At 32.6% G+C, this 13,496-nt stretch overlaps 1 protein-coding gene across 3 annotated transcripts in view; it reads right to left on the bottom strand.

Moving 5' to 3' along the window:
* Positions 1–13,496, bottom strand: part of LOC132704871 (harmonin) — a 79,606-nt gene that overhangs the window by 13,569 nt on the left and 52,541 nt on the right. For 2 of the 3 annotated variants that reach the window (XM_060675171.1, XM_060675173.1), the window contains exons 4-10: positions 11,349–11,457; positions 8,028–8,052; positions 7,547–7,687; positions 7,347–7,491; positions 3,020–3,242; positions 2,554–2,963; positions 619–834 (exon numbers count right to left, since the gene is read on the bottom strand). In XM_060675171.1, the coding sequence (XP_060531154.1) occupies positions 619–834; positions 2,554–2,963; positions 3,020–3,242; positions 7,347–7,491; positions 7,547–7,687; positions 8,028–8,052; positions 11,349–11,457 (1,269 nt within the window). The remainder of the gene's footprint in view (positions 1–618; positions 835–2,553; positions 2,964–3,019; positions 3,243–7,346; positions 7,492–7,546; positions 7,688–8,027; positions 8,053–11,348; positions 11,458–13,496) is intronic. The other variant, XM_060675172.1, reaches the window with a different exon arrangement.

Genomic DNA, 13,496 nt, shown 5'->3' on the forward strand with positions numbered 1-13,496 from the left:
GTAGATTTCTCAGAATAGCATAGCAAATGTCTCTAATAAATAATTATCTCATTAATTAGGTCTTCCAATTTTGGTTTGCGATAACGTTTTCTATATAAATTCTATTGACGCAAATTCATTTATTAATGCAGTTTTCTCAATTAGGTTGCATGCGCAATCGAGCTTTGTAAATCGAGTTGACATTCCTGATTTATTTTTTTTTCAATATGCTGTTTCCGCATTAACTTGTGACGTGTATGGATTCCGGTTTAAAGTGTGTAAACGCTCGATATGGTTTTTTAATTTTGTTTCTGCAAATAGAGAGAGTGTTAATCAGGTTTGATTGCCATTTTAATCATTTTAACTTGAAAATATCACAAAAAAAATCGAAAATTGGATAAAAAACTCCGATTGCTTAGTTCTCTAAATTTGAGCTCAAAAAGGTTTAAGAGTGCAAGTTTTGAAAGTTTCAGATGAATAAGATACAAACAAAAATTATATGCTTTTTTTCGGTTTAGTTAAAATCTATCCAAAAACTTTTTTTCACCAGGAAAACTTGCCTATCCAAATGTTCCTCGTTCTACAGGTATGAATCAAACAGTCCACAATTTCTTTTTAATGTTTACTTTAAAAACTTACCACATTTTCTTTATCCGAATCGCCATTCCTCATTTCGATCGGATTATCCGAACTTTTCTTACTATCTGGCACCTTGAACATCCTTTGATGTGCTCGTTTGAACTCGTCCATCAGCTTGTTGTGCTGAAACTGCTGGTCGGTGCTGACTCCTTTCAAAATTTTTTTAATTTGGATTTGCTCGTCTATCGTTTGCTTTGGTTCCTCTGTAATTTTTTTCTACAAGAACAAGTTTAGTATAAAAATTATGTCCAGGAAATGTGGCTATTTAAAAAATATAGCTTCGCTTGTAAAACAACATCTTCTCTGGTGCAGAATCCAGATTATTCAAAAAAATTGTAGGTATTCACAAATCTGCCAGTCATGCTGGCATATATATATATATATATATATATATATATATATATATATATATATATATATATATATATATATATATATATATATATATATATATATATATATATATATATATATATATATATATATATATATATATATATATATTCTCACGTATTGATTCACGGATGGAAAAATGTGATGACACTATATTCCGGGATATCATCCGTTCGCTCGTTGAAAACCGACTGGAATCCTGCAAATCTTGCATCCGACTGGAATCCTGCAGACGTTTCGCCAAAATCTCACTTGGCATCTTCAATGCTCGAACACTTCGAAGTGTTTTCGGAGCGCGAGCATTGAAGATGCCAAGTGAGATTTTGGCGAAACGTCTGCAGGATTCCAGTCGGATGCAAGATTTGCAGGATTCCAGTCGGATGCAGGATTCCAGTCGGAGTTCAACGAGCGAACGGATGATATCCCGGAATATAGTGTCATCATATATACATACATATATATATATATATATATATATATATATATATATATATATATATATATATATATATATATATATATATATATATATATATATATATATATATATATATATATGTTTAGCTTTTGGTTCTTGGGTTATAGGTCTTTGTATTAAAAGCGATTAAAATTTTTTTGTCCATATATTGACGTTTCGGTCTTCTATGACCTTCTTCAGAAAGGGGTACAGTCAAAAAGAGACAAACACAAATCTTAAAATTGAAGAGGTAGCATCATATGGAAGTTTATACTTTAAAAGCGTTTGGTTTTGTCATAGTGCCCTTGATAAAAGATAAAAGGCACTATGACAAAACCAAACGCTTTTAAAGTATAAACTTCCATATGATGCTACCTCTTCAATTTTAATATTTGTGTTTGTCTCTTTTTGACTGTACCCCTTTCTGAAGAAGGTCATAGAAGACCGAAACGTCAATATATGGACAAAAAAAATTTTAATCGCTTTTAATACAAGGACCTATAACCCAAGAACCAAAAGCTAAACATAAATATAGAGAAGGTCTAAGAAAAAACAAAATATAAACTATATATATATATATATATATATATATATATATATATATATATATATATATATATATATATATATATATATATATATATATATACATAAAATTAAGTAAAATTTATCAAAAGATCCACATAATTTAAGGGGCAATAAATGTAATAACTGAAACACATATCTGAAATTTTAACCAAAAAAATCAAAATATCAAATTATATTGCATATCTTACAAGTTTTAATTGGTTTTTTGTCACTTGAACGTTCGGAAACTACTAAAGAATTATTGAGTCAACAGAACAAATATTTTGGATGATTTTGGAACGTTGTTCTAATTATTTAAAACCCACTTAATTCACAGACACAACAGTAGACTACTATCAGTAGTTGACGGGGAACCGCGATCTAATACGCCAAACAACGGCCTTCACATAAATGTACGCGCATATACATAACCAAGTATTTAATATTCATAAAAAGAAAAAACGGCACGACATTGATAAACGAATTCGCAAACATTTAGTTAAGTCAAATTCTCTTACCTGACTTCTTCTCTGAATTTCCTGAGTGATGGCGGATGACAAACTACTCGCCACGCTGCCTGTACAACTGCTCTTGCTGGTGACACTGTAAAAACTGCTAGTTGAAGGACTCTTGGTTAATGTATTGTGGTTATTGGTCTTCGGTTCGTCTGTATCAGTTCGGTGTACTTCAACTACCACAGTTTTCATCTCGTGCTGCTGTGAAATTAAACAAATGTCTGCCAGTTTGTTATTTGAGTTATTTGTTGTGTTGCAACGGCTGACTTTGTTGTGGCAGTCAGGATTATCATTTTGAGCGCCGTTATTCTGAATCGTCGTTCCGCTTTCCGATAGACTTATGATCGTCGGTTTAAACAGAGGTTTATCTTCGGGCTCTTCATCCCAAGAGTCCCAGTGTTTTGTGTTGGATACTGTGGAATAATAGAAAGAATATTAAGACACGAAAAGTCACGACATTGTTGCTTACGATTTTTATATCTATCTAAATGATTGAGTCTTTCGCCCAAGTCCAGATTTTCCTCCTTGACGATAGAGAGTCGTTTGGAATCTGACCAGGAAGGGCTCTGGTCTCCAGTAACGGAGCTAGCGGAACTATTGTAACCGCTGGATTCTCCGGGGAACAATTCCGATCCGGCTCCCTTTCTTATTATGAGGTTGAGTTGACGTACTGATTTCATTATGCTTACCGCCTGCAATATATTAATTCGAACGTGTTAACAACAAAAACGAATATTCGGAAATTTCTACCCTTAGTCGTAAAAGTGGGAGATTATTATTAATTGAACTGAGCAGGCTTTTACTTGATGAAAATCCATTTATCAAAATAAATAAGAACTAAAAGTTCAGATTTTCACGAAATTATATATTTTGACATGACAATTGTTTCGACAACACCGTGTCTTTATCTTTTTTTTTTGGATAAAGACACGGTGTTGTCGAAACAATTATCATGTCAAAATATATTTCGTGAAAATCTGAACTTTTAGTTCTTATTTATTTAGATTAATATTAGTTTGGTAATTCAATGGTAAAACGTATGTTGGGGCATATAGAGTTCAAATGGCTAAAAAAATCTCGGAGAGATTCTCGACCGTGAGGCCAAATAACAAACGCATAACGAGCGTTTTCATAATTTTAGGTTTAGATTGAAGATCTGGGGGGTTTCTTCGCAAAGGCAAATATATTCGCGATGACTGGTGATCGTGATCGTGATCGAACCCATAGCTGTTCCCGACCTTTGTTGACCATAATAAGAAAAATATGTTCCAGCAACGCAATTTTCAATTAAGATAAGAAGGTTTGATTCCAGATTCTAGGATTTTTACATATCTGAAATAGGGACTTTAGTACAGAGGGAGTTCTACGTCGAAATTAACCAGAATATCCTGCGGATCTAATGTAATGGTTTTTAATCGTTCAATGAAATGAAAGAAATTAAGTACGAAACTATCAGTTTTCACTATATAGGAGCAAGATATTTTGCTAGAGAATATGTTGGGGTGCTGAAAATAGGTCAAAGGAGTAGTCCTGGTTTATGAATGTTAGGGAGTCCGTAGAGGCGGGTAATTATAGAGTCATGAAGGGTCACAGACTTTTTCATGGATCCTTAATAACATATTTAAGCCTTCCATATATGTAGTATATTTTTTAACTTATCGATCGGATCCGTCTATAAGAATAACTTGAATTTTTTCCTGACATTCACTTGTGTTCATGACCACCGTAGCATGAAATTGGTAAGATTACTCTCTACACTGACATTTTGTCACGTTGTAGGGGCCGTACTGTTATCACTAACTTTCTTAACATATATAACAAAACTTCATCTGCTTATAAAATTCCCCGTAAAAAATGGACCAAATCAATAAGACTCTTCTGTCACTACACCTTGAAATTGTTTCCATTTTGTCCCCAGGCGAGTTCGATACTCTTTCAAATATGATTCATGACAAAGCTGAAAATCTTCGTTTATCTTCTACCGAGGATCAAATCCAACCATTTGAAAAACGAACGTTCACACTAGTGAAACCATCACACTCCTCTCAACTACCAAACACTGTAAATGTATCATCGCAGCCAACTTTCTGAGGCGGGAAAATCAAGCCTTTTAGAGGGAAAACTGATTAATTTCCTTTCATTTCATTAAACAATTAAAAACCATTACATTACATACACAGCATATTCTGGTTAGTTTCGACGAGGGACCAGTTGTAGGTTCTCCATCACCAGTCCTCTTGAATATATTTAGGAAGAAAGCCTTCGGCGCTTCAATTTAAAAACAAAGTCATGGAAACTCTACGTTGATGATACTTTTGTTATTTGTCCTCATGCTACATGATTTTCTGAGCCATTTAACCTCTGTAACACCCTAACTTACGTTTTACAATTGAATTAGAAACTAGTAACAATCTCCCATTCTTAGATATTTTTTTCAATAGAAAATTAGACCTAACATTGGGTCAATGTTTGTAAAGAAAATCTACGCACATAGACCGACACCTTAATGCATTGTCACATCACCATCAACCATCAACGTTTTGTTTACAGAGCTGTAAAACTATCTCAACCCGAGTCACTGAATCCAGAACTAAAAAACGTTACATCTGTTCTACTCTTTAATAATTTTCTCATTAGAGATTTTAACCGTTTCTTATCAAAATACACTTCACGCAACTTTTCGAAGCAACCTCATACTTGCCACTGTTGTCTTGCCTTACATTGAAAACGTTACTGACCATATATTAAAAAAAAATATAACGTCAAAACCAGATTTACCACTCGTCCAAAACTCTCTCAACATCATCGATCCATCAAAGAAACAATTCCGTTTGAGATACCAGGAGTTTACAGCTTTCCATGCATATGCGGCAAAGAATACATTGGAGAGATCGGACGAAAAATATGAACTAGGCTCAAAGAACATGAAAGAGCCCTAAGACTACGACAAATAAACTCATCATTATTCAATAAAACTAAAATTCCTACATGTAATCAGTTCTTCTATCCACGAAAAATCTGAGAATATATAGAACTCTATAAGCAACCAAACAGTCTCCATCGCGATCTTTCGCAAATTTGGGAATCAGTCATCTGAAACAATGTTCATGCCCTTCCTTTAGCTCCGACCCCTTCAAAGAATATATAAGCAGGTACAGAGTAGAATTTGAGCTCTGAAGAAGTCAACAGGATGATTGGCGAAACGTCAGCAAGTTCGATTCATCAACAACAGACGCACGAGGAATTCAGAAGACTTGTAAATAGTGAAACCATATATACTACTTGTATTGCCAAAGATGAAGGTTGTTGTTGAATTTAAGTAATTAATGTTGATACAGAATTAAATTCCAAACCCAATAAAGATGCTAAATATAGGGTGTTCTATTTTTTAAAAATGAGTTGTTGAGAACCACATCGAATATGTGCATGCGTGAGACATTTTAAAACTCACTTTCAATCAACAAGATTATTCTGTATAAAAATGTTATATCCACCTGAGGCGCCTCAGTTTATTGTATTTCCGGCGCTTAATTAATTTGATGGATATATAGCTTTAAAACATTTAATAATGTGATTAAAGACTATCTATAAATATTGAAACAAACTGGTTACCAAAAACTAAATACCAAGGAAAATATAAATATTTGAGCCACCCTGGTTATCTTACTGTTTCCGAGATCCGAATGCTGAGAGTTCAATTTCAAAGTCATGGTATGTTATTACAGAGCGTTAACGGCTTTCAGGGTATGTGGGATAATGTTACAGCTAGCAACTGACTTCGAAATATTTGCTGTTGTATGAATTAGACAAATCTTTTTATTTTAAGTCCAAATATCTCCAGGTCATAGTGACTTCCGCCTAATATACGATTTTTCCGTAAAAATGACACAAAAATGCATATTTTATTTGCAAATCTTGTACAAGTATGTACAGAAAAGTTATGACTATTCAAAAAAGTTTTTGTCATAAAACGAACGAAGTTAATTTAGAAGTTAAACTACTAATTGGCATTTAATGTTATATTCTAAATATAAAAAGCTCAATTTGGTAGTTTTTAGTTATTAGGATGTTTAAAGACATAAGGATAATGAATGCACATCTCTCTTTTATCTTTATCTTTTAGCCAAGATAGGGAGTTACAATTAAGTTGTAGTTATGGAAGTAAATTACTTTTGGTTAGTTTACACCATAGGCTCACCAAATCTTATAAGTAACATGCTGTCCAAATCTAAGGTTATAGTTTAGATACAGTCACAGACTTTTCCACGAATTTTTCAAAATGAATATAATTTCCAGAAACTACATTTTGCGAGATTAATTTTAAATAAGTGATCACAATTATAAAAGGTAATTATATCGGACTAAATACAAAAATAATACGCATTAAAATTGGTGTTGTCAGCGCATAGATGGTATTTAAGATGTTTAAGAGACCAATGAAATTCAAATGTATATATAGTGTCGGAAGCCTCAGGATACTACCTTGAGTTACTTCGGATTTAATGTCGATGCTATTTGAACGCTTTTCGGGTAATATTTTATTTTGGATAACTCTTTTAATTGATGTTACATTACTTTCTTTAGGATTTTTGAGAATGTGCTGATTGAATGAAGATGCCAAAATTCAGATGAATTATTAATTCTTGGAAGGGGAATAATTTACGCTTGCTTGCTTGCTTATATGTGTTATATAGAGCACGCTACAGGGCAACAATGACATGAGCGTGATATTAACGTTATCTACTCAAAAAGCTTTGGATTTTAGGCTATAAGTGTTATTTTGGGAGCGTATTTACCTCATTGAAAGGTATGTCTGAAAAATCGACATTGTTGCAAAATAATATCTGATCTCCGGGTCTTAATCCCGCTTCCCGGGCTATACCTCCTTCTTTGGTAAACTGTACGAAAATTCCCGGTTTCCATTCTGGTCCTTTACATATTCTACGAATAGAGTTTTGATAAGGAATCGACTAAATTTAAGGTTAGTATTACTTACCCGCACCCCAACTTGCTTTTGGGTGCGACCATAACGTTTATCCTCACGTCGTTGATTTTGTCACTCAATTGCGGAGAATGCCGTGCCGCTGGTGACGCTGCATCCGATATTATTTGCCAACTTAGGGTGTCGGTTTTCCTGCTAACATTAGTCATAATTTGAAATAACAAAATGTTGTTGAAAAGCAGAAAATGTTGATCTGATTAAAAAATCGATTTAATACAGAGTTTCCGCAATTATAAAATGTAAAGCATAATAGAAGATTAAAATCAAAAACCGTAACTTTTGTGTTTGCTGGTAATTTACGGCACGTATCAATTCGCAATCTACATAAATTATATGGTGATTTCTTAAAGTAATAATCATTTGTTAGATCGGATTGATAGCAGAATTAGTTTTTAAATTAAATAACTGTATCTTCGGACTAGCGATTAAATTGAATTTGTTTTAAAATACACATGAAATCTTAAAATATACTTACTCTTTGACTGGAATCATACCAACACCTAGAAAATAAATATGAAGTTTTTAAAAAATATACAAATAAAAAGTATATTCAATAGGAAGTTAAGTTGGACAATATGAAAAGAGAAAGTCGTTTATTAATTATTAATTGATTTAATTAAATTGTTTTAGACTAAACATTTTATCTATGAGCTTTCTCAAACTATTAAGTATCAGCACTGGTAGTTTAACAAGAACTTGAAATGCTGGGTTTCTTTATTATTTTCACCTCGACGAAATCTTATTTGACCGACCGGAAACCCAGAACTTATTTATAGTGGGTCTAGGATATTTTTATATATCATATGATATGATGATATGATATATTTTTTAAACTGTTTACATCATAGTCTAGTAAAATAAAACTTTAAGTTCGTATACTTGAGGTAGATTGGACTTATTGGTCCTCGTCACAAATGAATCTGACGAAAAACGTGACATGTTATGGAGTATGGGATAGTCTATGGGATACACCGTGTGTATGTGATGTAGATATGTTTCACTCCCGGATGCCTTGTATAAGGCAATTGTAAACTTTTCTCCAGCTCTGGCAATGCAATCTTTCGCCGATCAGGGATTATTCAATATAGCGACCAGATGTTCTAATTCGCTTCTCGTATTTATTAAGTTTACGGTCTGAGATTTTTCTTTCCCAAGAACGCCTGAAGAAATAAGATATTTACTTTGTAATCCTTTAAAACTGACCGATAATCAATCGATCCAGCAAATCGATCAATAATTGGCGTGTCTTTGACTGGACTGGAGAAAAAATTAACAAAACTTCAATTCCAAAAATGCAGAGTTCGGTTGGTTTTATTGAAATTAGTAAAAAACAATTTTCCAAAAGAACTTTCAACTATTCGATTTTCAATAAAAATTTTGCTTATGAATTCCATACCTTCCATAATATTTTAACTTTTACTTAACCCTTAATGACCCATGGTGGATGCGATAAATTTAAAATTTTAAGGTACAAAGAGATAACATGCAAATTCTTGCATTGTTCAAAGTCAAAACGAAATAAAGAAAATGGACGTAAATCATGAGTACGACCATTAACTCAAATTGTTTTATCTATGATAAAACTAGAGGAATTATAAGCTACAGTACCTGTTTCATTTATAACACTAACCACAATTTAGGGGTTGAGAAGAGAAATTTTTGGTCTTACGTTGCTCATAGAGTGCGCTAGACATAACAATCAACCTATTTACAATTTTGTATGACGTTTAATGCAAAAAAAGGTACACAAAGCACGTTACGAATCGGTAGTCGATTTTCTAAAATCTTTGGGAAAGATCAATTTAACCATTTAACAAGTTTAATTGAAATTAAGTAAAATTATTTAACTTTTCCTTAAAAATAAAAAATATGTAAAACTAAATGAACTAAATTTTAAACGGTATTTTGTGTAAAATTAAAAAAAAAAATCAAAATAGAAAGATTAGAAGTAGCCTGTAGTAGAAAACAAAACTAACTCCGCCAGGTGGCTGTATTTTTCAAAAACTCATACGATCAGCAACAAAAGTAAAAAATTGGATTCTATAACTTCTCGACCTGTCTGAAAGACCGAGTATATAGTGTACGGTGAAAGACTAGTATACGAGGTTAAAAGACCCTGCATCTGAAAAACGAAACAGGCTAGATATATTTCGTTTGCGCCATCTGTCGTTTCTCAAAAAAGTAGCACTCGTGAAAACCGCATACCATGTAAAAGTGTCAACTTGTAGAAGTTTTATAGATATTGCCGAATAAAATAACATACATTTATTTCGAACAATTTTAATCCTTATTAATTGCTATTTCCATCTGACATTTTTTCTTGAATCATTATATTAACTTGTAATAGTTTAACTAGGTGTCATAAAGGCTGTTTCAATATCGCTTGCGGAACAATGCGTCATTGTATCCAAAAATTAATTAAGACAGATAAGTTTTGCGCGCAGTACTAGAATCACATGGTAATAGTGGTCACATTGAAAGTAATCGAATGAGGAATTTAAAATTCACTTTTGACCTTAATAGAATCGAATCTGAAACGATCATTTCACTTTTATGGAATGACGAACGAAGACTGCAGGCGATCCTGACCTTCACGAATGCTTGACTCGCGTGCAACACCGATAATACGTGAGATTTCTTTTTTTTTGGAAATCTATTCCCATAAACACTGCATGCAAAACAAATGGCTTTTCACCTAGTAATCTAGAGACTGTTGAAAAGTGATGAGAAGTGATTAACAAAAGATTTGTTACTGCTCGAATAATTGCACATATTTCTTAGTTGGGTAAAATAGATAGTTAACGACAGTGCAAAGCTTAGTTGGAATGCAACTGTTGTAATATTCAATAGTTATGGAACTCTGGATGAACATGAAAAAAATTCTCTCTTAACTTTATTAAATTCGAAGAAAAACCGAATGAGTTGATAAAGTTTTAGTTCCTACTTTTGTGAATAATTTGTGCAGTATACAGGTTAATTAAACCCGAAACAGGAACGATCGAATAAATATCAGTTGCAAGAAAGTTGTTTTTAAATAATTTGAAATCTGCCAATTTTGAACTTAATTTTATTCGAGATTTTTTAAATTGTTTAAGAAAAATTTATAGGAAACTGTCAATAATATTTCATACTTTATTTGAACGGTTACCTTGGGGTAAAGAAGTTTTTTATTTTTCTGAAAATTCAAAGTTTGTGCAAATCTTATTAAGTTTTTAAAATATCGGAGAAGTCTTTAAGTTATGTGTGTAGTACTTCCGATGTATTTTTACTTCGCTCTGGAATTGTATTGGCATATTCTATAGCCAAGTGCGTTTTTAAATAAAAATTCAAAATCTATTTATATAGCTTAATACTGTCTCTCGCACCTTGTGACAGGATATTCTGCACATTCTCCTGTAGTATATTACTTTTCTTTTGTAATTATTAAAGCTTTATAACATTTAAAGTCATATTTCTATAGATTTTATTCTTTGTCACTTAGGACCCACTGAATATTTAAAAAATTAAAGAGTATATTAGAATCTTAAGTTTTAGGTAGATGAGACTTGATTAAAGTAGAATATTTTTTAGTATTTTTGGGACAATGTAAGTAACCATTCAAATCATTGTATGAAACCCCAATAGAGTGATTAAAACTGTAATTACTTCTTTACAAATATATTCCAAAGTCTATTTGAAGAAAGTTATGCTTTGGTCAAATTTCAATCTGATTAAGTAGAAGGGAAAACGATCTTTTCAATTTTCGTTGTTAAGGTGGATTATTAGAAGATATCCGATTCGTCATGGTTGAGCTTACCTCTAACTTTTAAAGTGAGATGGGTATGATTGGAGATCAGCTGTAAAACTTCTTTGTGTACCGCATCGTCTACCGTGAAACCGTTAATCCGTATAATCTGATCGCCGGACTGAAACAAATCGCTTTGTTAAATTATTTTTATTTCGAAACTACCAGCAAAGTTGTCAAGTTATTGCACGACATTAATTGCAAAAATGGTGTGTTAAACAGCGAATTAAATACAGCTAACAGCTCTTAAATATGAGACTCAGATGTGTAATTCAGTAGTTGACAGCAGATTACAAAAGTTACAAAATATGGCCGACGTGGTGGTGAATCATATGAGTTGCTAGAAAATACGAGGTGTGTTCAAAAAGTAAAGTGACTTTTAAGTTTTATTAAGTATTTGGTATTTTGTCCCCTTCAAAGCAATCCTCTCCAGATATACTTGTGCTAACATTTTTCTAATCCTCCAAGCATTTCTGGTAATCACTTTTTGGTATAGTCTTGAGTTCTTCCTGCCATTTTTTTATCTCCTCAATCGTTCCAAACTTCCTTACTTTTATAGCTTTCTTGAGTTTTCGGAAACAGGAAAACGTCACAGGGGGCATATCCGATGTGATGCAAAATCACACAATTCCGGACGTTTCTTCGTATTGCTCCTCGCAAACTGCGCATAACTTCAAGGCAATACTATTTATTAACCGTACGACCTTGTGGTAAGAACCCCGATTAGCAAAGAAAACAATAAGCAAATCTTTTGTTCGAACTTGACGAACTTTTTTTAGGTCTACGGCACTCTGGGTTCTTCCATTGGGACGACTGAGGGACTGGCCTTTGGTTTCGATGTCATAACCCATGATTCGTCACCAGTTATGACCTTTTTGACGTCGTTGACAGATCTTTAGTTTAAAATTAAGCAGCTACCCAAAACTACGGAAAAAATCGGATGGCATGAGCCAATACAGATGCCGACGGCTTCAGTCACTTCTCTAATGATGCGACGATTTTTCAACACCGTTTGTTTCACTTCTTCAGTTATTGACGTGCTGGTTCATCATCGGCGTCTTCTCGGGCATCTTGGAACAGCTTGTACAACCTATAAACATTATTTTTTGCTCCAAGTAGATTCATCATATGCCGTTGTCAACATTTTAAGTGTTTTGCAGCAGAGTATTCCATTTTTTTCACAAAACTTTATGCAAATTCTTCATGTGTATACCTAATTCGTATACCTAACTGCGGAAAACGGGGAAAATGATCTTTGATGATTCCCTTATCGTTAAGTTTCCTATTATAAGGAGCAGATTATTATTATTATTATTATTATTATTATTATTATTATTATTATTATTATTATTATTATTATTATTATTATTATTATTATTATTATTATGATTAGTATTAAATAATGTATTTAATAATTTACTTAGAATGAGTGACTCACAAAAATAAACTCAGTGTTAGTAAAACAGAAATAATCATTTTTGTAGTATACGACTTTTACCATCGATTTTATTGCAATGGCATACTAGTCGAAATTGTTAAGTCTTGTCCTACCTTCTAATCACTATTTTTAATTACGACGCAAAATGTTGTTGTAAAATGCAAGCAATCAATGAGACCTCAGACACGAAGAAAAAATCGAGATGAAGCTTAGCTATAATTTTTGAAATTTTTGATTGATTTGGTAATATTATAGAACTGATTTGTAATACTGGATTTTCGAAAGCAATTTGAATATTTTGCGTCAAAACCAAATTTAGTGACAATGCTAAATTAGTGAATTTTTATCGAAGACATTTTGTCAGAAAGAGAGCATTGATTATACTTTAAAATGAATAAATGGTGCTTTAAACAAATCAATAGAAATAAAATATAAATACTTGAGCACGTTTTGTTTTCGTTAATGTAAAACTTCACCGAAATTTTATCTTTTCACTTTTTTGAGTTGGCTCAAACTGTATATGTTGAAGTCATATAAAAAAAAACAGCGCAGAGCAGGAATTGAATTGAAATTGTCTTCCGAGACAAAAGCGGCGGCAGCTGCCTCAATTTAACATAAATCGCATCGCGATTTTTTTTTAATTAATAAGAATTTTATCAATGAATCTGCAGACTGTATCTATCGGAGTAAATCATGCGGAGTAAAATAAACACAGCGCAGAC

Source organism: Cylas formicarius, unplaced genomic scaffold (assembly GCF_029955315.1).
Source record: "Cylas formicarius isolate icCylForm1 unplaced genomic scaffold, icCylForm1.1 PGA_scaffold_7__23_contigs__length_41026272, whole genome shotgun sequence".
In the NCBI taxonomy this organism is placed as follows: domain Eukaryota; kingdom Metazoa; phylum Arthropoda; class Insecta; order Coleoptera; family Brentidae; genus Cylas; species Cylas formicarius.